We start from the raw sequence: 21160 nt of genomic DNA, 5'->3' as shown, positions 1-21160 counted from the left end.
CCACATCTCCCTTAAGAAAATCTCATCCAGAAGCAAATAACATTTTTATAATGCTTTTCATTTTTTTCCCTGCTATCCATTTCTCTAGAATTTTGGTGCTAAAGCAGGAAAAGTAATATTTTACAGTTTTTTTTGCCTGCTTTTCTTTCCTTGAATGTCTTGAGGGGAAGAAAACAGTTAAATATAAATGATGAAGTAAATGTGCACTCACAGGTTGCTTTTTTGTTTTGTTTTGGGGACTTTGGGGTTTGAGGGACTACAGGAGGGAGGAAGACTGCTGCTGCTTGTTGAAGTATGGATTTATGAATGTCTTAAAACCTTCCTCTCTTCATCTTCCCATTTTTACCTCCCTCCCCCTTCCACAAATCTGCCACTTCATTTGCAAAATTCTTTTAACAACATTTTTATTATGCCTTCTCATAGAGCTTTATATTAACAGTGTTGTATAAACATGATGCTTTCTAATAAGCATCAAGCAATTTCTCACTGCAGAGTGCTGTGTCAGAGACTTCTATTACTGATATCTTCAGGCAACTTCATTTCAATCCATGTTGTGCTACGAGGATCTGTCAAAGTGCACTTCAGTGCACCTGAAAACATCCTCAAAATAGCACAACACGGATTGAAATTGAGGGGCCTGGAAGCAAACTAGAGGGGACAGTAACTCTTCTCTTGCATCGTTTTTTATACCACCATTAAATACAAGAAGTTGAACAATTAAATCCTGTGGGTTGCTGTAGCAGGATGGTAGTCTTGCTGGAAGAAAAAGCTTCCACAAATCTCAGAGCTCAGATTGTTCATTGTTGCTGAACTAAATGTGGTTATACTCACTTGCTACCCAGATTTCAAGGGATGAAACTAGAAGTGCTCTTTCTGATTTTTAGGCCACCTATCTGCATATACAAAAACCCTGGATCATAGAATGCTTTAGGTTAGAAGGGACCTTAGAGATCATCTACTCTAACCTCCCCTCCATGGGCAGAGATGCCTCTCACCTAGATTGGCTGCTCAAGGCATCATCCAGTCTGACCTTGAACACCCCCAGGGAGAAGGCATTCACAACATATTCCATAGTCTCACCACCCTCATACTGAGGATCCAGCCTAAACTTACTCTCCCTCAGCTTAAAACCATTCCCTCTTGTCCTATGGCTAGACACTTAGGAAAAGTCCTTTTCAGCCTTCCTGGAGGATCCCTTCAGGTATTGGAAAGCAGATATAAGATCCCCCCTGGAGTCTTCTCTTCTCTAGGCTGCATAATCCCAGCTCCTTCAGCCTATCCTAATAGACTTTTATTCAGCAAAAGCAGAGTATGAACGGAGAGGCATGAGAGCAGTTTCTAAGCAGTGGTCTTAATTACTGATTGGCTTTCAGTATTCATTTACACCTTCTCTTACAAGGATGTAAGAAAGACTAAAAACAGTTCTGCCTACTTTCTCTTTTTTGAATCCTGTGCTAAATAGGATGAGTAACAATGATGGTCCCATCCAGAGAAAGGATGATGTTCTGTAAGAAAATAAGAGTTTGTAGAGGACAATATTCTTGGGAAAAAAAAACAAAAAACATGCATTTAAAATGCTTGGTTTGGAACCTCTTTGTATTACTAGACACAAATGAAAATAATATCTTTGAAAGTATTTGCTTGGCATGTAATTTGGCTTATAAGACCAAAGTTCTGTGCAAGAATGTACTGTTACTGAGATGGGTAGCGGTAGGTGTCCTCAGACAGTTTTGTAGATAAAAAATCTACAAGTCTGGGGTAATACTGTAGGCATGTGGGCTACATTGCTTCCAACAATATCCCCTGATTTAGTCACAATATAAGCACATTTCTGCCTTGTGTGTTTCAAGAATCATAGAATCAACCAGGTTGGAAGAGACTTCCAAGATCATCCAGGCCAACCTAGCACCCAGCCCTGTTCAATCAACTAGACCATGGCACTAAGTGCCTCATCCAGGCTTTTCTTGAACACCTCCAGGGATGGTGACTCCACCACCTCCCTGGGCAGCCCATTCCAATGCCAATCACTCTCTCTGGGAAGAACTTCCTCCTAACATCCAGCTTATACTTCCCCTGGCACAACTTGAGACTGTGTCCCCTTGTTCTGTTGCTGGTTGCCTGGGAAAAGAAACCAACCCCCACCTGGTTACAGCCTCCCTTCAGGTAGTTGTAGGCAGCAATGAGGTCTGCCCTGAGCCTCCTCTTCTCTAGGCTTAACAACCCCAGCTCCTAAATATGTTTTTAGGCACTAAGAGGGGCAAGAAATAGCTTTGTAAAATGGTGATTTTGTTGTCAACCAGAACGCAAAGCCTGAGTGACAGTTCAAAAGATTTCAGTCCTATTACTGTGTAAAGCTCACCCCTGACCATCTCACAAGCCAGAAAGTGGACTCCACAGCCCAACTTTGCCTGAAGAGATGCACTCTTTAATTTGTGGATTGCAAGAGTATTTTTCCTTCATCCTTTAGCCAAGCTCAGTAAGATCAAATTTGCCTTTCCTAATGTTGTTGAAGGTAAAAATCTGGAAAATCACCATAAAGGAGGAAACTGACTCAAGCAACTTCATATACCTTCTTTAGACATCAAACAAAGGAGAAAAAAACAAACCATGAAGTGATTCTTTACCCTGCAGCTGAATTTGAGTACAATGTGCTATAATGTTATCATTGTTAAACTTCAAAAATCAGAGATTGCAAAAATTAGTTATTTGGTTTGCAGCTTAAGCTTTGTGCTGCTGCTGCTTGGGTGATACTGTGATACTGTGTGTGTGATACAATAGTATACATGTAAGAATCCTTTATAATTAAGGGTGTTTTCCAATTAACATATGAAAATAAAGGGAAAAAAGTCATTGACACTAATGAGATATGTAGTGGATCAGAAATCAAATCCTGAGGCAAATGGAATGGAGGAGACTGAATCTGAATTTTAGCAACTGTCAATACTGACTGGAAGAGACTTTATTCAACGCCATGTTTCTTTAGGGTGGCTTTAGAGCATGCCAAAGCACAAGCTGTGTTGTAATGATGAATTGCATCTTATTTGTCCCAAGCCATTCTTTTAACTTAAATAGGGCTAATTCCAAATTATGGTACCACTGGCTGTGAATATCATAATCCTCCATTGTGGAATCTCTCTATTGATGATTGAAATGCTAAGTCTTCATTGCAGAGCATTTTATCATGTGGCTTTTCTCTCAGTTCTCACCTGTGGAAGGACACTGAAGCTATGATTTTTTTTTTCCTTTTGTTTTCTTTTTTTTGCTCTATGATTTCTTCTGAGTTTTATTTTTGCATTCCAAAAGCATGATTTATTTATCTGTGTGAGACTGTGTGTCTAGGACTACCTTGTTAAGTGTTGTTTCTAATGCAGTTAAAAACCATCTTGTGCTTAAATAGGTGCTAATGTTTTAGCTTTGAAAGTTGCCATGTTTACTGCTACAATAAGGAGACAGGCACTTTATTATCTTAACTTTTTTTTTCCTGTGGGGGGAAAAAAAACCCTTTTGTACGTATTTTTCAGTACATTCCCCATACATACCTCTAATAATCCAAATACATGTTCAGTCCTACTTTATAATGTCTGAATGTCATAGACTGATACTACTTGCAGATGACACCAAGCTAGGAGCGGGTGTTGATCTGTTGGAAGGTAGGAGAGCCCTGCAGAGGGACCTGGACAGGCTGGATGGGTGGGCAGAGGCCAATGGGATGAGATTGAACACAACAATCCCAAGCAGCGCTACAGGCTGGGGATGGAGTGGCTGGAGAGCAGCCAGGAGGAAAGGGACCTGGGGGTACTGGTAGATAGCAGCTGAAGATGAGCCAGCAGTGTGCCCAGGTGGCCAAGAGAACCAATGGCATCCTGGCCTGCATCAGGAACAGTGTGGCCAGTAGGACAAGGGAGGTTATTTGTCCCCTGTACTCAGCACTGATCAGGCCATACCTTGAGTACTGTGTCCAGTTCTGGGCCCCTCAATTTAAGAGAGATGTTGAAGTGCTGGAACATGTCCAGAGAAGGGTGACAAAGCTGGTGAGGGGCCTGGAACACAAACCCTATGAGGAGAGGCTGAGGGAGCTGGGGGTGTTTAGCCTGGAGAAGAGGAGACTCAGGGGGGACCTCATTGCTGTCTACAACTACCTGAAGGGAGGCTGTAGCCAGGTGGGGGTTGGTCTCTTCTGCCAGGCAACCAGCAACAGAACAAGGGGACACAGTCTCAAGTTGTGCCAGGGTAGGTCTAGGCTGGATGTTAGGAGGAAGTTCTTCCCAAAGATAGTGATTGGCTTTGGAATGTGCTGCCCAGGGATGTGGTGGAGGCACTGTCCCTTGAGGTCTTCAAGAAAGGACTGGATGAGGCACTTAGTGCCATGGTCTAGTTGCCTGGCTAGGGCTGGGTGCTAGGTTGGACTGGATGATCTTGGACATCTCTTCCAGCCTGGTTGATTCTATGATTCTATGATTTATACACATTAACACTGATATTGTGTTTGCAGCAAGAGCTTGGGTGGTTGGGTTTTTAAGTGTCATAACCATTACTAATAGTGTGACACTTTGTTCTCTTGAAATGTAATAAATGTTGCTTCATGAAAGATTTCAGAACTTCATTAGTTGGCTACAGAGTCTTACTGAGAGGTGAATTTTAGTCATTCAGCTCTCTACGTTCTGATCTTTCTTTGCAGTTGCAAATATGAGTGTATTGATAACAGTGCATGGTATATACTTGTCAATCTCCACCCTCCTGCTGCATCTGAATCACATTTTGATTTGTTTGGAGGGTCTTGTTTTTTGGGGTTGTTTTTGTTTTGGTTTTTTTTTCCAGCAAGATTTTTTTATTATTTTTTCAGTTTCACTTGATGAAAAAGTAGCTGGCATGGACTTTCTCAGGCTTTCCAGAAAGAGAGCATCACCAGGCAGGGACTAGTCATGGAAAATCTCAGCCAACATGAAGAAAAAAAAAAAAAGAAAAGAAAATGAAAACAGGTTATAATTTAAACCAGACTATCAGGCTGCTTGACAAACAGACACTAGGTTGTAGTATAACAATTTATTCAGGAGCCAGATGGCAAGACCTTTTTGTGCTGTATGATGGGACATACCTTCCTAAGTCATACAGAATTGTCTTGTCAACTATAATTTGGATAGCCAGATTTTACTCTTCTGTTAAGCTTTGTATCAGATTTATGAAACCCATAAGTGACTGATTTATTAAGCAAGATTTTTAGAGGAAAAAAAAAAAAGGGAGGGCACACAAAAGGTAATGTGTTTTTCATCAGCTGTACTGCTCTGGGACACGATGTCCTCCTATCATCTGAAGTTCCAGAGTAGGTGCTTTTGCAGCTACATGTTAATTTATTTTGAAAAGCCTCTATGCCCCTTCATATCCTCAAAGTATTTCAGGGAAAAGCTAAATTGCCAACTCAGCAATCTTTTAATCTCTTACACCTCCTCCCTTCAAGAAAAATCCTATGTTGGTTTTCAGATAGAAACTTTTGCTTCAGCTAACTTTCCTCAGACAATCTTCCTTTCCCTATCCCTTAAAAAGCAAGTCCAAAGAGGAAGTTGAGCTGGTAGTTCATATCGTGCTGGCAGAAGTATAGGCTGGATGTTAGGAGGAAGTTCTTCACAGAGAGAGTGATTGGCATTGGGATGGGCTGCCCAGGGAGGTTGTGGAGTCACCGTCCCTGGAGGTCTTCAAGAAGAGACTGGATGAGGCACTTAGTGCCTCTAGCCTCTAGTTGACTGGCTAGGGCTGGGTGCTAGGTTGGGCTGGATGATCTTGGAGGTCTCTTCCAACCTGGTTGATTCTATGATTTTATTCTTTCTCTATGCCTTATCCTGTGAACCAAAGAGTACCAAAGCAAGTTGTACTATACAGTGATAGAATCTGAACTTGAAATGGAGCAACCCAACAATCTGTTCTTTTATGAGCAGGTTTTATTTTTGTTGTTTTTATAGAACATTGCTTCAAGCACACAAAGTTGCAGTATATAAATTTATTGTTTTATTAATGTTCTCTGCAGTGACTCAAAAAAAAAATGCTAAACACAGTTCTCTGTGTGTTTCCTTTGGTCCTCATTGACTGATTTTCGTTAAAGTTTCACTTTAATCACCATTTCTTCACTTATTCTAATATTAGGAGCTCAAACTAACAGCTGAAAGAGTGATTGTTATCTCTTACTTGCAATGAATTCTTCCTCTCTAAAATACGTAAAATAGACTTGGAACTAATTCAGAACCTTGAATTTGAACTTCTTAAATATCCAGGACTTGGAATTTGCACCTGCATCCAAATTTCTCAGATTACACCAATTCCATGTTCTGCTAAATTCAAGAAGGGGAAAAAATGCTCTATTTAGACATTCTCTGATTGCCTATTTCAGTCCAAGTTCTGTGTCTGGAGCTCATCCTAGACCAAAAGATGATTTTGAACAATTTACTTGTACATATGAAGAGGAAAATATTACTCCAACACTATTTGAACCACTTAGGCCATCTTCTAAATAGCTCATACAAGATTATTTTAGAAGTGTTAAAAAAGGTTAGTTCCAGCCACACATTCCTGCACAGCTTCCCAACACTGTTGAAACTTTTTAGCAGTCTAGCTGATGATCATGACTTGAGGTTGATGTTGGTTTGGGGTTTCTTTCCTTCTATTTTACCTCTTAAAGAGGAATAGGCAGGAAGTGAAAAGAGGCAGGAAGGGATTGCATAACCCAGCCATGGTCACAGAATGAGTGAGTGTCACAGCTCAGAACTACTTGAGTTGCTTCTTTCTGCCACTTAACACCAAGCAAGGCTGTGAAGGTTTATCCTGGCATCTTGACTGATGGAAATGATTGCTATTACTTTCTTCATAATCCAGGTTGTCATATATGGCATATAATGTTTGCTCTTCTTGTTCCTGCTCATATTTGTTGTGGTCTTTCAAGTGATATTGGTATGAGTCTTTGAAAGAGCAAAACATCATGGACTTTTAAAGTAGAGCAATAAATAGTATCACAGTATCACCAAGGTTGGAAGAGACCTCACAGATCATCAAGTCCAACCCTTTACCACACAGCTCAAGGCTAGACCATGGCACCAAGTGCCACGTCCAACCTTGCCTTGAAGTGCCCCAGGGACGGCGACTCCACCACCTCCCCGGGCAGCCCATTCCAGTGTCCAATGACTCTCTCAGGGAAGAACTTTCTCCTCACCTCCAGCCTAAATTTCCCCTGACGTAGCTTGAGGCTGTGTCCTCTTGTTCTGGTGCTGGCCACCTGAGAGAAGAGAGCAACCTCCTCCTGGCCACAACCTTCCCTCAGATAGTTGTAGACAGCAATAAGGTCACCCCTGAGCCTCCTCTTCTCCAGGCTAAACAACCCCAGCTCCCTCAGCCTCTCCTCATAGGGCTGTGCTCAAGGCCTCTCACCAGCCTCGTTGCCCTTCTCTGGACACACTCAAGCATCTCAATGTCCCTCCTAAACTGGGGGGCCCAGAACTGAACACAGCACTCAAGGTGTGGTCTAACCAGTGCAGAGCACAGGGGCAGAATGACCTCCCTGCTCCTGCTGGCCACACCATAATAGTTATAGCTGAAAAATCAGTAACAAAACCTAGAGATGGCTTTTACTGCTAATTTAATTAAATGTGTATCATGTAAAATACACTGGTAAAGCTGCTTACCTGTATGGAAATGTAACTCTCATGTACCATTTGAAAACAAACTGATGTGGAGCTTGCTATAAAAAATTGAGTATTCTAAGATGTATCTATCCAGTGTATCTGTAAATAAGCAAGATGTGCAGAAGTAAAAAAGGGGGGGAAAAAACCCCAACTTCAAGTTGTCTAAAGAATTACATGAAGATAACAGAGAGTTTTTGGGTTTTTTCTCCTTATTGATTATTCCCAGAACTTAAGGTTTCACAGTTAGATTGACAACTGAGTTATTTGCCCATACTTAGTGACTGACAACAGATAATGGAAAGGCTTTTACCATGATATAACAGCAGAGAATAATTTCTAATTTACTACTATAGTTCTCATCAAAAGTACCCCAGCAAAAACAGTAGATTTATCACTTCAATTACTGGAATTTCACATTTAGTTTAAAGAGACATGTTTCTGTAATGTGACAGGCTTTACAGATTCTGAACTTCTTCAGACATTTCAGCTATCAGAGTAATCAGGAAAAGATATAAATGAAAGCAATTGTTTTAGTTTTATAACTTTCAGTGCTGTCTACTGGCAAGAAACGAAACAGGCCATAAACTGATGGTCTTTGCCAAGTCTATAAAAGGAAAAAAAAAGACATTCCATATCACAGTCTTAATTTTTTTGAACCAGCTGTCTGATACTGGATGGAAGTAACATTATAATAGTATTTAATTAATATCTACAAATGAATATGTTTGAGGTTTTTTTTGATTAGCCACCCAATGACAGTTAAATGTTGTTTACCTCAAAACATATCCTTTAAAATACATTTCAAAATAGAATGCTTTCAAACACTCTTCTAATATATTTTTTTTATGCATTTATTCGTGTTGCTTCTGTCCAGTTTGAGTGCCTCAATTTATGGGAAGGAGCCAAAAGATTTAAAAAGGACAACTACAACTACCTGAAGGGACACTGTAGCCAGGTGGGGGTTGGTCTCTTCTCCCAGGCAACCAGCAATAGAACAAGGGGACACAGTCTCAAGTTGAGCTGGGGAAAGTATAGGCTGGATGTTAGGAGGAAGTTGTTGCCAGAGAGAGTGATTGGCATTGGAATGGGCTGCCCAGGGAGGTGGTGGAGTCACCATCCCTGGAGGTGTTCAAGCAAAGCCTGCATGAGGCACTTAGTGCCATGGTCTAGTTGAGTGGCTAGGGCTGGGTGCTAGGTTGGCCTGGATGATCTTGGAGGTCTCTTCCAACCTGGTTGATTCTATGATTTTAAAGCTGAATTTAAATATTCAAACAGGTACTATTTTATGCTTTGAGGGAAGATGGAGTGTTCCAGGCTTTTTCTTAAGGAGAATGCTTACACTTGGTATATTTCTTGTTTGTTGTCAACTTGGAAAATAGCAAATGGTGCAAGTAAACTGGGGACCTTGGGGTACTTCTCAGGTCCCAGACACAAATAAGCAAGATGTGTCCCAACATTGTTGTCAGGGAATTTCTGGCCACAGATGTAGTCCTGTCTGCTGCTTTTCTTCTGCTTTCTAGCATGCTTTGGTTTGGGTTGGTTTTTGCTGAGGTTTTTTTCTTTTGCAAAGGCAACTTTTGTGTGTAAGCTGAGCCAGGACTTGAGATGCTCCTGAAAGTGAGTTCTCAGTTGGAGCATGGAGAATCAAAATGTTGGTGCTTGGGTGTATTTTGTGGCACTTTCCTGTCAGTCACTTTCAGCAGAATAAAAAGTCCTTTTGACAGTGCTGTGCTGTACTTAACCATCTTACAGCAAGATAAATCAGTGCACCACAGGAGATCTGGTCTATCTCTAGGTTCACTTCAAGAGATTTGGATCTATCTCCAGATAAATAGCCTTTATCCTCACATTTTGCTCATGCACACACAAGTTTGCCCAGAAATTTCCCTTTTGTGGGCTACCCTTGGCAATCCCTCCCATTTCTCATTAAATAAGAGGCATTGAAGGAAGTGGTTATAAAGGATCCCTACCAGAGAGAAAGTCTGCACATTTTCACATAGGATTCCTACTTCTGCAAACAGTTGCTTACTCTTAAATACAGTTTAACTCAGTGATGTTGTTTCTCCACTCAGACCAGGGAGCAAGAGTTTAGGAATGGGAATCAAACCCATATGTCTTGAGTGCACACTGTGGAAGACTTTGACTCGTGTGCCAGGTCTGTTGTGCTCTACCATGTTGCCATAATAAAACCTCACCAGCTAGCAAAACCAGTAGAAACTGCAGCTGTTGCAGAATTCATAAATAAGTTCACACAATTATGATACTTGATGTAAACAAAATGCTGTTGCACATGGTGCCTGTGATGCTCTGATGAGCTGCAGAATCACAGAATTAACCAGGTTGGAAAAAGACCCTCGAGATCGCTGAGGCCACCCTAACACCTTCTAATTAACTAAACCATGTACTAAGTGCCTCATCCAGTTTGCTTTTAAGCACTTCCACGGATGGTGACTTCACCACCTCTGCACACAGCCTATGCCAGTCACTCTTTCCACAAAGGACTTCTTCCTAAAGTCCAGCCTAAACCTGCCCTCGCACAGCTTGAGGCTGTGTCCTCCTGATCTGTCTCTGATTGCCTGGGAGAAGAGCCCAACTCCCACTTGGCTATAATCTCCTTTCAGGTAGTTGTAGACAGCAATAAGATCTCCCTTCAGCCTCCTTTTCTCCAGGCTGAACACCCTCAGCTCCCTCAGCCTCTTCTTACAGGGTTGTGCACTAGCCCCCTTAACCATCCTCGGTGTCCTTCTCTGGACATGTTCAAGAAGCTCAACATCTTTCTTAAGCTGAGGGGCCCAGAACTGGGCACAGTATTTGAGGTGTGGCCTAACCAGTGCTGAGTACAGGGGCAGAAGAACTTCTTGGCCACCTGGGCACACTGGCTGGCACATGTTCAGTCAGCTGCAGCTTGTATCATATTTACTTGAAAAAGAGGATTTTATCTATTATATCATATGTGAAAAAGTGGTCTTATTTGGGATTTGCTGTAGAAGTAGAGCGCTGGAGTAGTAAAGTCAGCTCTACAATTATAAATTGCCTGTTACCATTGAATTTTCAAGAAAGGCTGTGACTTAGATCACAGAAAGGAAGCATCTAAATGCTATGTATCATAGAATCAACCAGGTTGGAAGAGACCTCCAAGATCATCCAGTCCAACCTAGCACCCAGCCCTAGCCAGTCAACTAGACCATGGCATTAAGTGCCTCATCCAGGCTTTTCTTGAACACCTCCAGGGATAGTGGCTCCATCACCATCCTTGGTAGCCCATTCCAGTGAGGTCCATTACTTAAGCGATAATGTTTATGAAGAGTTATATGAGGGCAAATAATGTAGCTACAGGTTAAAAGACTGTTTGAATTGCTTTTATATCCACTAATTTAAAGTAATTCTTAATAAATTAGTCACATAGTCAAATATTCTTTATTTTTGTTTATTTACTTCTGCAGAGGGTGGAGAGGAGACTCTCATTAGTTCTGCACTGTGCTAGTTTGAAGCTAGCTAGAGTGTTTTGGTGAGAAGGACTAGATTACAGGCTGTGAAAGGAAAACAAGGGTGATGTCTACTTCACTCATAGACTTGCTCAGATGTGTAAGAACAAGAATCAAAACATGGATATTTCCTGCTGGGGAGCTCCAAGCTGCATCTCTCTCTCTAACCTCACCCTCCATTTCTCTGACTAATCCACTTTGCTTCCTAACCCCCTGGCTGAACCTCCATTCTTCCTTGGGACTGGGCTAAGGTTGAGAGGGGCAGGGGGAAGGTGGAAGGGCAGTTGGGAGCCCCTCCTGGGGACTCAGGTTTCTGAGAGGGGAGTTGTATTTCTATATTACCTTTTACCTTGTCTATTTCTGTCTATAACTGTATATACTTTAAATATCTGCTTGTATATTCTGGTAAGCTGTAAATAATAAGCTTCATTCAATTTCCAGAGCTGGCTGAGTCTAGTCTGGGTGATTTCCATAGTGCGTGGGAAGCGAGTAACACCCAAACCATCGCATGCACCAATGAAGTTCCAAACAAAGTTCTAACTTCTCAAACTTAAGAAAGCAAATTAAGGGCCTATAAAATCCCAAGGTGGCACCCCCAAATAAACTCACATCTCTTCATCAGTTTGTATAGAGTCTTCTTCCCATAATTGAGGGTGGCAGTAGTTGGGCACACGATTAGCGTTTTATTTATAATATTCATGAAGTAGTCATTCAGCGGCAGAAATGCTAAGCCTAAGTTAAATTTAGGATAAGCATTTTCTTAACAGAACTTTTTTTTTTCCCCCTCCAATAATTTCATCTCGCAGTCATGTAGAATGGCAGATGTTTGCAAATACTGGTGTAAAGCTGATTGAAATATTTGAAGGAAACTGAAATAACGTCAGTGGCAAAATTTATTTTACCAAGTGCAGATGTAAGACATCAAGTTCTCAGACTGATGGCAGAATTAACAAAAAACACCATCTGGTTCAATAATTATCTGAAAATACCCATGTTCTTGGATTTGTTTTAATACCACTTAGTTCCCAGCTTTATTTTATCTGTGTTTGCACACCAATGAGGCTAGATTGTGCAAAATGAAGACTACTTCCATCTGATCATTAAAAAAAAAACACCACCCCACCAAACAACAACGTGTTTTTGCATGAATAATGAATCTTTGAATTGTTACTAAACAAGCAAATTATTTGCGTATGTGTCACATCGGTTATCAAGTTTGCACATGTGACAGCTTCAACAGCCGTCACATAAAATGCATAGAGCTTGCAACCATATGTTTTTGCTTGACAAAAAGCTAAAACCCAAGATCAATTTTCAATATGGAACGCACAAATTAACACTTGAAAATGCACCACAATATGTAGGGCTTGGCAAAATCTGCAGAAATAGCACGTTTCTAGATATTAGCTGATATCTTTGGATTCGACCTTAAGGTATTCAATCATTTTGATTAAAAGACTGATTTCTCATAAAACCACAGTCTGTTGGAGGCGCAAAGCCAATGACATTTGAGCATTCATATATTTTCATAAACTTTGAACAATGTCAGGGAGACACCTCTTCAATCTTGGCCACACAACAGCAGGGCATTCAATCTTTCTTTAGCTTGAGACAGAACATTTGAATATCAGCATTGGGTTATTAATGTGACAGTTCACATAGTGTGCACCATGTTGATTCTTAAAGAGCAGGTCTGTGGAATGTATAGAGCGCTCTGCTTTGCCTTCTTGCCGTTAAAAATCCAATGGAAGGACTTAAAGTGCGTTCTTACAGCTCAGTCCTTGCACTTTTTAGTAGTGAAGCATGAGGGAAATTGACTACCTTGAAAGTTAGTGGTATCGTTTCTGTGATTCCATCATCTGCTGTGTTTAATATTGAAGTTGTACTACAGATCTCTATTATTTATACAATCTTTTTGTTTGTAAAAAAATGCCATTAGCAAGTGACTAAAGCATCCACCCAGTTAAATATGTTCATTGCTCCACCTCCTCCTTTTTCATGGCTGACTTAATGTCTGTCAGAATTTATAGCATTCCAAATAAGTAAACAGACACCCCCACCCTCCACACCCCCCACCTCCCACCATGCTTGTTTCTTTACATTCTGATTTTTGAGCAATGCAATGTTCTTCAATGTAAGCATGTCATTTCACATTACATCATGTTGTAGGTCAGATGCAATGTAACTTTTTATGATGCATTGTAAATGACAAAACAGGCTGCAATATGTGATATATAATGGTACGTGCCCCTGATAACATCGCTTTTTCTTTAGGATGTTGTTGTCTGAGCGGCTTGGGAGAAACCAGATGGGCTGTGAGGGGAAGATGAGCAATTCTGTCTTGCCCAAACTGCAAATGTGACAACACACTGTTAAGACAGGAGACAGTGAGGTGCATGTGTTAATATAAGACAAGGCACCCACAGATGTCCCAGAGTTTTTCATTTTAAAAGCCCTGCTGAACAAACAAAGCATAAGGTTTAATCTTATTTCAGCGGTAGCAGGAAGACTGGCTGTTCTCCTTGTACAGAGCAGGGTAGGAGTCCAACTGATTTCAGATCCATGAGTGCCAGCTAATGCTGATTGTTCCCATCCAGGAAGAAATAAGCAATGTGTTTCACAGTTCAGTGGTCCAGGTCCCTCCAAAATGCCAAATTTACTGTAAATAATTTAATGTTTCTGTAGCATCTCCTGTCTCAGAGGATGTTGAAACCTGTGTAAAGGGTTAACCCTCCTGGGGGAGTGGTCTTGGCCCTGAACCCAGGTCCTCCTGACCCCTCTCCCGGAGTGGGTCTGAACACTACCAGGTGTGGTGGTTAGCCCACTCCCATGTCCTGTCTAAATCCCTATAAAACCAGAGGAACTTCCTCTTTCTCTCTCTTGCCCTGGTTCCCTGCTTGCCAGCATCACCATCCTGTTTCCTACTACTCTTTGTTTTAGCACGTGGCCATAACCCACTAGGCAGACGAAACCACTGCCATCAAATCTGGTTGTAGTTATATATTTTGTATCTTGTTTTCCCTTCCCTATACCTTTTTATAACTTTCCTACCTTAAATACCTTTTATTTATTGTTAAAGTCTTCTTCTTCTAACTTCCAAATCAAAGTGAGACTATTTATTTGGATGTACTTTACCTTTTCCTTTCTACATCTAATTCCTTTTCTTTGGGTAAAAAGAGGAAAGAGGGAAAGGCATCCTATAAATTGTTATTGGTTCTATTAACTGTATTTGAATCTGAGAAATTTAAACTAGAACCTAGACAACCTGTTACAATTTTCCAGCACATCCAAAAGACTTTGCTCCCCACTGAAAACCAGCCATAAATGAGGTGAAACTCGCAGGGTTTTCAACATGACTAATGTTGTTTTCACTTTAAGCTGTAGGGGAAACTCAGATAAGCATAATGTAACTAAAAAAAAAAAAAAGGGGATTTTACCAGGACATGTTTGGAGAATGTGCTACAGGAAGCTACCAAAAGTGTCTCATCTGAAAAATTACACAGCATTTCCAAATGGTGCCACATAGTGATAACAACAAATGTAGTAAGAGGTCAATATTCTTAATGGCTTGAAATGTCCTAGTTTGGGGAATAAAAGGCCTTTATTCTTGTGGTATTGTGACCATGTGTTTCGGTTGCTCAACATTATGCTTTCACTACTATTAGTTTCCTCTCATTGTTTCTTTAAACTGGAGGTTCTTTCAGTGTGTTGCTTTCCTCAGCTGCTGTGCTGGGACAATACCCCAAAGAATAATTACAACTGCTAATGCTGCTTACTGCTATGCAAGTGTGTTGTTGTGTTGCTGACTCAGAGGCAAAAGCAGCAGGAAGAGGCTCAACACTAACTTCTGCAGAATCACAGAATATGCCTGGTTGGAAGGGACCTCAAGGATCATCCAGTCCAGTCCTCGAACTAACACTGAAGGGTCAACACTAAATCATGTCCCTAAATGCCAGGTCCACACAGCACTTGAACACCCTCAGGAATGGTGACTCTACTGTTGCTCTGGGCAGAGCATTCCAATGTTTGAGAACCTTTTCAGTGAAGAAATATTTCCTACTATCCATCCTGAACCTTCCCTGGCACAGAAACCATTCCCTCTAGTCCTGTCACTTGCCATCAGGGAGAAGAGGCTGCCCCCTCCTCACTTCATCCTCCCTTCAGGTGGTCATAGAGGAGGATGAGATCTCCCCTCAGCCTCCTCTTCTCCAGACTGAACAACCTCAGCTCCCCCAGATGCTCCTCTGTAGCCCATGTGCTCCAGACTCTTCACAAGCCTTGTTGTCCTTGTCTGTACATGTTCCAGCACCTCAATATCCTTATAGTGAGGGGCCTAGAACTGAACACGGTACTCAAGGTGTGGTCTCACCAGTGCTGAGTACAGGAGGATGATCACCTTCCTGTCCCTGCTGGCCACAGTGTTTCTAATGCAACCTAGGATGCCATGAGGTTTCTTGGCCACCTGAGCACGCTGCTGACTCGTGTTCAGGCAACTAGCAACTGGTACCCCCAACTAGCAACCAATTCTCCCAAGTCTCTTTTCAAGTTGCAGCTTTCAAGCCATGCGTCCCTAGGTTTGTAGTCTACAATGAGGTTGTTGTGACCCTGTGCACTTGAACCTACTCTGACTAATTCTCCTATCCCATCTCCACCTCAATATCTGAGATTGATGAGGTTGGAGGAATAATGTTAGACTCACAGGGCAATTGGTAATGCTGGTTTAAGTGGTTTTTCCCATCCATCTATTTGGATGCATGTGTATTTCTCAATCAATCACATACTGTTTATTGTTATTGAGGGTGGGGAACTGATTTTTTCACAAATCATGGAATCATAGAATAGTTTGGGTTGGAAGGGACCTTTAAAGGCCATCTACTTCAATCCCCTTGCAGTGAGCAGGATCATTTTCAACTTGATCAGGTTGCTCAGAGCCCTGTCTAAACTCACCTAGAATGTTTCCAGGAGGGATGGGGCATCTACCACTTCTCTGGGCAATCTGTGCCAGTGTTTTACCACTATCATTGTGAAAAAAAATGTTCCTCATATCCAGTCTGAATCTTTCTTCTTTTTGCTTAAAACCATCACCTCTTGTCCTGTCACAACAGACCCTGCTAAAGAGATTGTCCCCATCTTTCTTGTACTGAAAGGCCACAAGAAGGTCTCCCTGGAGTCATCTCTTTGCCAGGCTGAACAACCCCAACTCTCTCATCATTTCCTCATAGCAGAGGTGTTCCAGCCTTCTGATCAAAGTTACCTATGTTAAAAGTTGTATTCCAGCACACTGATCAAAGTTATCTAAATGAAAAGTAGTAAACTACATCCAGAAGCCTGTTTAAAAACCATCACACTACCTCAGTGCTTGCATCTATTTGGAGGGGTGTCACTATGCAACATTTTTCCACAAAAATCAGATTCTGTTTACATTTTGTTTTGAGTCTCACTCCATATCTTAGGACCACTTGTTCTATATCTTCTCCTGCCTATGCAGTTGGATGAGTTGTTCACAGAAATAATTTTGGCACTTTATTTGACTTCTGTTCTCTCCAACAGTAGAAAAGCAAAGGCATAGCCAAAAAAAAAAATTCCTGTAACAACAAATCAGTTGGTGTCATGGTTAAAAATTGCTTAATCTGAAGAAGAAAGGCTGTTATTGTGTGGTTTTGAAGTCTTTATTGAGGCCTTCTAGCAGTGAAGGGGTTTCTTTTTCCCAATACTTCTGAGGAGATGTCGCTATATAATGGAAGAATCTACAGGACAAAATCTTTTTTATTTCAACACAGATATCATGTCACTGCCTCTCTTCTACTTGTGCAGTTGTGATGAAAGCTCTATGAATGGCTGAGCTGTTTCAAAAGGCCATATTTTCATTCTGAGTAGAGAATAACTGTGGGAAGACTAAGAGCTTCTTGATGCTTCTTCTTTTTCCACTAACTTCTCTTCTTTATTCGGCTGCAGTAGAAATTGGGTGGGAATTGATAATCCTTTAGGAATGTAGCTTTTGACACTTATCTGGTGGATGATAATTAATGCATTCCAAGAGGATTATCATAGTGGACTGTAGTTATAAAAGAGTGACATTCCATTTACGTGGAGTGAAACTTTAATATATGGTTGTCTCTACCACGTATTTTTAGGAGGAATCTTCCACCTTTCAGCTTCATTCAGGGTAGCTCCACCCAGTCCATCTGTAAAGAGAGCAACTATTGGCACAGAGAGTTGCTACCAGGATGTTACAAAGCCTTGAGAGCATGGCAACACAAAATATTGTTATTTATACAGCACATATTATATTATTTCTGAGATATTCAGGATGAAACATTTGATGTGCATTGGATTCAAGAGGAGTAATATTTGCAAAGAATTTAAAATAGAGGGTGATGGCTGGGGGCAATGAGATTAAGACACTTGATTTTTATAAGCAGAAATTTTAATTATAAACTCTAATGTAGTATTGCAATGGAATGAAAATTTCATAGGCAGGCTACTCAGAACTGAGCTACCTTTAAAGACTGTCAAAAATGGCTCTGTTCTTTCACTAAGAAAGGAAATGTAATGATTTCTGATAATGCTTTTGGGCATGGTTAGTTGATCTGCTCTACTGACTGTTGGGAGGACCTGTAAGGAGCAAAGCAGCCCCTTCTCCTGAAATAAATGGGATTTGGGAATGGCTTGCCCATCCCACCATCAAGTTGTGCCAGGGGAAGTATAGACTGGATGTTAGGAGAATGTTCTTCACAGAGAGAGTGATTTCCCATTGGAATGGGCTGCCCAGGGAGGTGGTGGAGTCACCGTCCCTGGAGGTGTTCAAGCAAAGACTGGATGAGGCACTTAGTGCCATGGTCTAGTTGACTGGACAGGGCTGGGTGCTAGGTTGGCCTGGATGATCTTGGAGGTCTCTTCCAAGCTGGTTGATTCTATGTTTCTATGTGAGACAGGAGTCTATACCCCAACATGGGTCAAGGGGCATTTTGACTGATTTGAGAGAATCCATTTCCTTATTCTTTCAACTGTTGGGTGGTATAAAAATTCCCATAGTAGGGAAGCATGGGATTTCCATCTATATAAAAGAAATACTATTGATGATGATGATAACTATGTATTATTGACTTCAGGTTCCAAGTGTTAAGGAATATGGCAGCATCTAAAAGGCTATTGCCAACAGTATGGTGCATTGCTGTACAACGTCAGTTTTATAACCCGAGAGCAATAGCTCACTATGATTCAGCTGCAAAAGTTGTCAATATTTGAATATACCTTTGCAATTTTCATCACTTTCCTAAGTGAATTTTATGTAGGGAGTGTTATTGGACACTAGCTGTTTGTCAGGAGGGGCTTTTGTTTTCTATTTTACTGCCTTAACTTCTGCATTGCATTGCAGATGCTGTAGGGATGCTAACAGACTCACAGTGCTAATCTATAGCAATGTGCCCTTGTTGCCAAGAGAACCAGTGGCATCCTGGGGTGCATCAAAAAAAGTGTGTCCAGCAGGTCTAGCAAGGTTTTTCCTCCCCCTCCACCCTAGTGAGACCACATCTGGAATAATGTGTCAAAGTTGGGGCTCCCCAGTTCAAGAGAGACAGGGACTTGCTGGAAGGAGTCCTGCGGAGAGCCATGAGGACAACTGGGGAACTTGAGCATCTCCCTTACGAAGAGAGACTGAGAAACCTGGGGCTGTTTAGTCTAGAGAAGAAAAGACTGGGAGGAGATCTCATCAGTGTATACAAATGTCTGAGGGATGGGTGTCAAGTGGCTGGGGCCAATCACTTTTTGGTGGTCAGCAGCAATAAGACAAGGAGCAACAGCTACAAATAGGAACATAGACAGTTTCAGCTCACCATGAGGAGGAACTTCTTTACAGCGAGAGTAGCAGAGCACTGAAACAGGCTGTCCAGAGAGGTTGTGGAGTCTCCTTCTCTAGAGACTTTCAAAACCTGCCTGGATGTGTTCCTGTGTGAACTACCCTGGGAGATTCTGCTTTGGCAGGGAGGTTGGACTGGATGATCTCTGGAGGTCACTTCCAACCGCTGTTACTTTGTGATTCTTTGATAGCAGCATCCCTCTCTCTAGAAAGAAAAGCTCCTTTCATTAATGTGTTTGTTTGGTTCAGTATTTGGGTTTATTGCCTGCTTATGTGGTTAAACTCCCTTTTTTGTATGAACTACTGCCAGTCTGCAAAAAACATACTGAAAAATAAATCAAAGATGTCAGGCAATTCTCAAAACTACAAGGCTTGTTTCACAGTCAAAGAATCCTGTAGGGTACACAAGTAGAGGTCAGATTCCCCCAATACATTCTGATGCACAGCTAAGATTACATAAATGTTAAATAAGAATACCATCTCAAAAAAAAATACATTGCATTTATGTAGAAAACAAATTTGTGTCACTGAGTTGTAGGAAATGGAAACAATTTATGGGATCCCCTAGTTGAACCCACAAGGGGTATGAGATTACTGAATAGAATAAGTTTTGTAGTGCCCTGTCCAATCTTTACTGTGAAAAGCAAAGATCCACTTAAATTGAAATTTTAAATAGGTTCAAAAAGAAAGAAAATCTCAAGACTTGTAAGAATGTAGACTCAATGCTTATAACTATCAGAAAGTCCTTTTAAATATCCTGATGCAAAATGTACTGTAACATTGGAGTAGTCACCTCAGGGAAGAAGTTGTCTTTCAATCATTGAATCTCCATTTCCCCTCCAATAAATATATTTTTTTAATGTGCCATTTCATGGAGCAGTTTGATCTTGTTTACATCTTGAAGAGAAGGTGTTTTTGTTGTATTAAAATATCTGTTCAGCAATATGTTAGGTGAGGCCTCAGCTGACATAAGTTGCATTACTTCTTCACAAATGAGCATGCCTGGAAGCAGTTATATTTGTTGACTGTATAATGGTTGTAGCCCTAGCATTTAGACAGGGCCTGACTGCAAATTCTTGGCAGTCCATGGGAAGTGGACTAAAAGATGGCAGATCCAGACTAAATGTAAGGAAGAAATATTTTGCAGTGATCATGATGAAACACTGGCACAGGTTGACCAGAGAGGTGGTAGATGCTCTATCCCTGGAAGCATTCAAGATCAGGTTCAACAGTCTCTGAGGAACCTGATTTAATTAAAGCCGTTCCTGCTTACTGCAAGGGGGTTGGACTAGATGACCTTTAAAGGTCTCATCCAACTCAAACCACTCTGTGATTCTATGAAATACTTTTACTGATTCAGTGGGAGTTGAATCACACCTAGAAGAGCTGACTCATTAAGGGCAGTCCCAAGGCCATCTTTAAGATCAGACTGGTGTACTGTACATATTTCAAGCCTACAGTCTGAGGTACAACCAAAGCACAGCTTTAGGCTCTCACATGCTGCCTCATGCCTGGTGCATTAGCACGTTGCCAGGATGCCTGGCTAGGCTAACCACAGGCATTGTGGCAATTACTTGAGAGACAGACAATGAGTAACTATCACAAGAACAACAAATATGGGAGATATCTTCGAAGAAAGAGAATTCCTACAACAAATCGTAGAATCATAGAATCAACCAGGTTGGAAGAGACTTCCAAGATCATCCAGTCCAACCTAGCACCCAGTGCTCTGTTCAGTCAACTAGACCATGGCACTAAGTGCCTCATCCAGTCTTTTCTTGAACACCTCCAGGGACGGTGACGCCACCACCTCCCTGGGCAGCCCATTCCGATGCAAATCACTCTCTCTGTGAAGAACTTCCTCCTAACATCCAGCCTAGACCTCCTCTGGCACAACCTGTGACTATTGCTGGTTGCCTGGGAGAAGAGACCAACCCTCAGGTAGTTGTAGACAGCAATGAGGTCTCCCCGCCCCGAGCCTCCTCTTCTCCAGGCTAAACAACCCCAGCTCCCTCAGCCTTTCCTTGAATCTCCCATTATTATTCACAGCAATATTCTTCTCTCTTTATGCTTTATCCTGCTTTATTGCTTATCAACGTTGTTATCCTTTTTGCACTTCTGAGAAAATCTCCATTTTATCTGTCTCTATTGGT

The 21160-nt window shown here is 41.4% G+C and overlaps 1 protein-coding gene across 4 annotated transcripts in view; it reads left to right on the top strand.

The window, feature by feature from the left end:
- The window catches only part of ZNF407 (zinc finger protein 407), a 393020-nt gene that overhangs the window by 339715 nt on the left and 32145 nt on the right, over positions 1–21160 (top strand). The window contains exon 9 of one of the 4 annotated variants that reach the window (XM_064150143.1): positions 13424–13513. The exons of the other annotated variants lie outside the window; for them this stretch is intronic. Within the exon in view, the coding sequence (XP_064006213.1) occupies positions 13424–13479 (56 nt within the window). The 3' untranslated portion in view covers positions 13480–13513. Of the gene's footprint in view, positions 1–13423; positions 13514–21160 lie in introns of those variants that run through there. 4 annotated transcript variants of the gene reach the window in all.

The sequence above is a fragment of the Pogoniulus pusillus genome, chromosome 10, assembly GCF_015220805.1.
Source record: "Pogoniulus pusillus isolate bPogPus1 chromosome 10, bPogPus1.pri, whole genome shotgun sequence".
Classification (NCBI taxonomy): Eukaryota; Metazoa; Chordata; class Aves; order Piciformes; family Lybiidae; genus Pogoniulus; species Pogoniulus pusillus.
The sequence above is the reverse complement of the archived record's forward strand: the minus strand, read 5'-3'. Positions and strand labels throughout refer to the sequence as shown.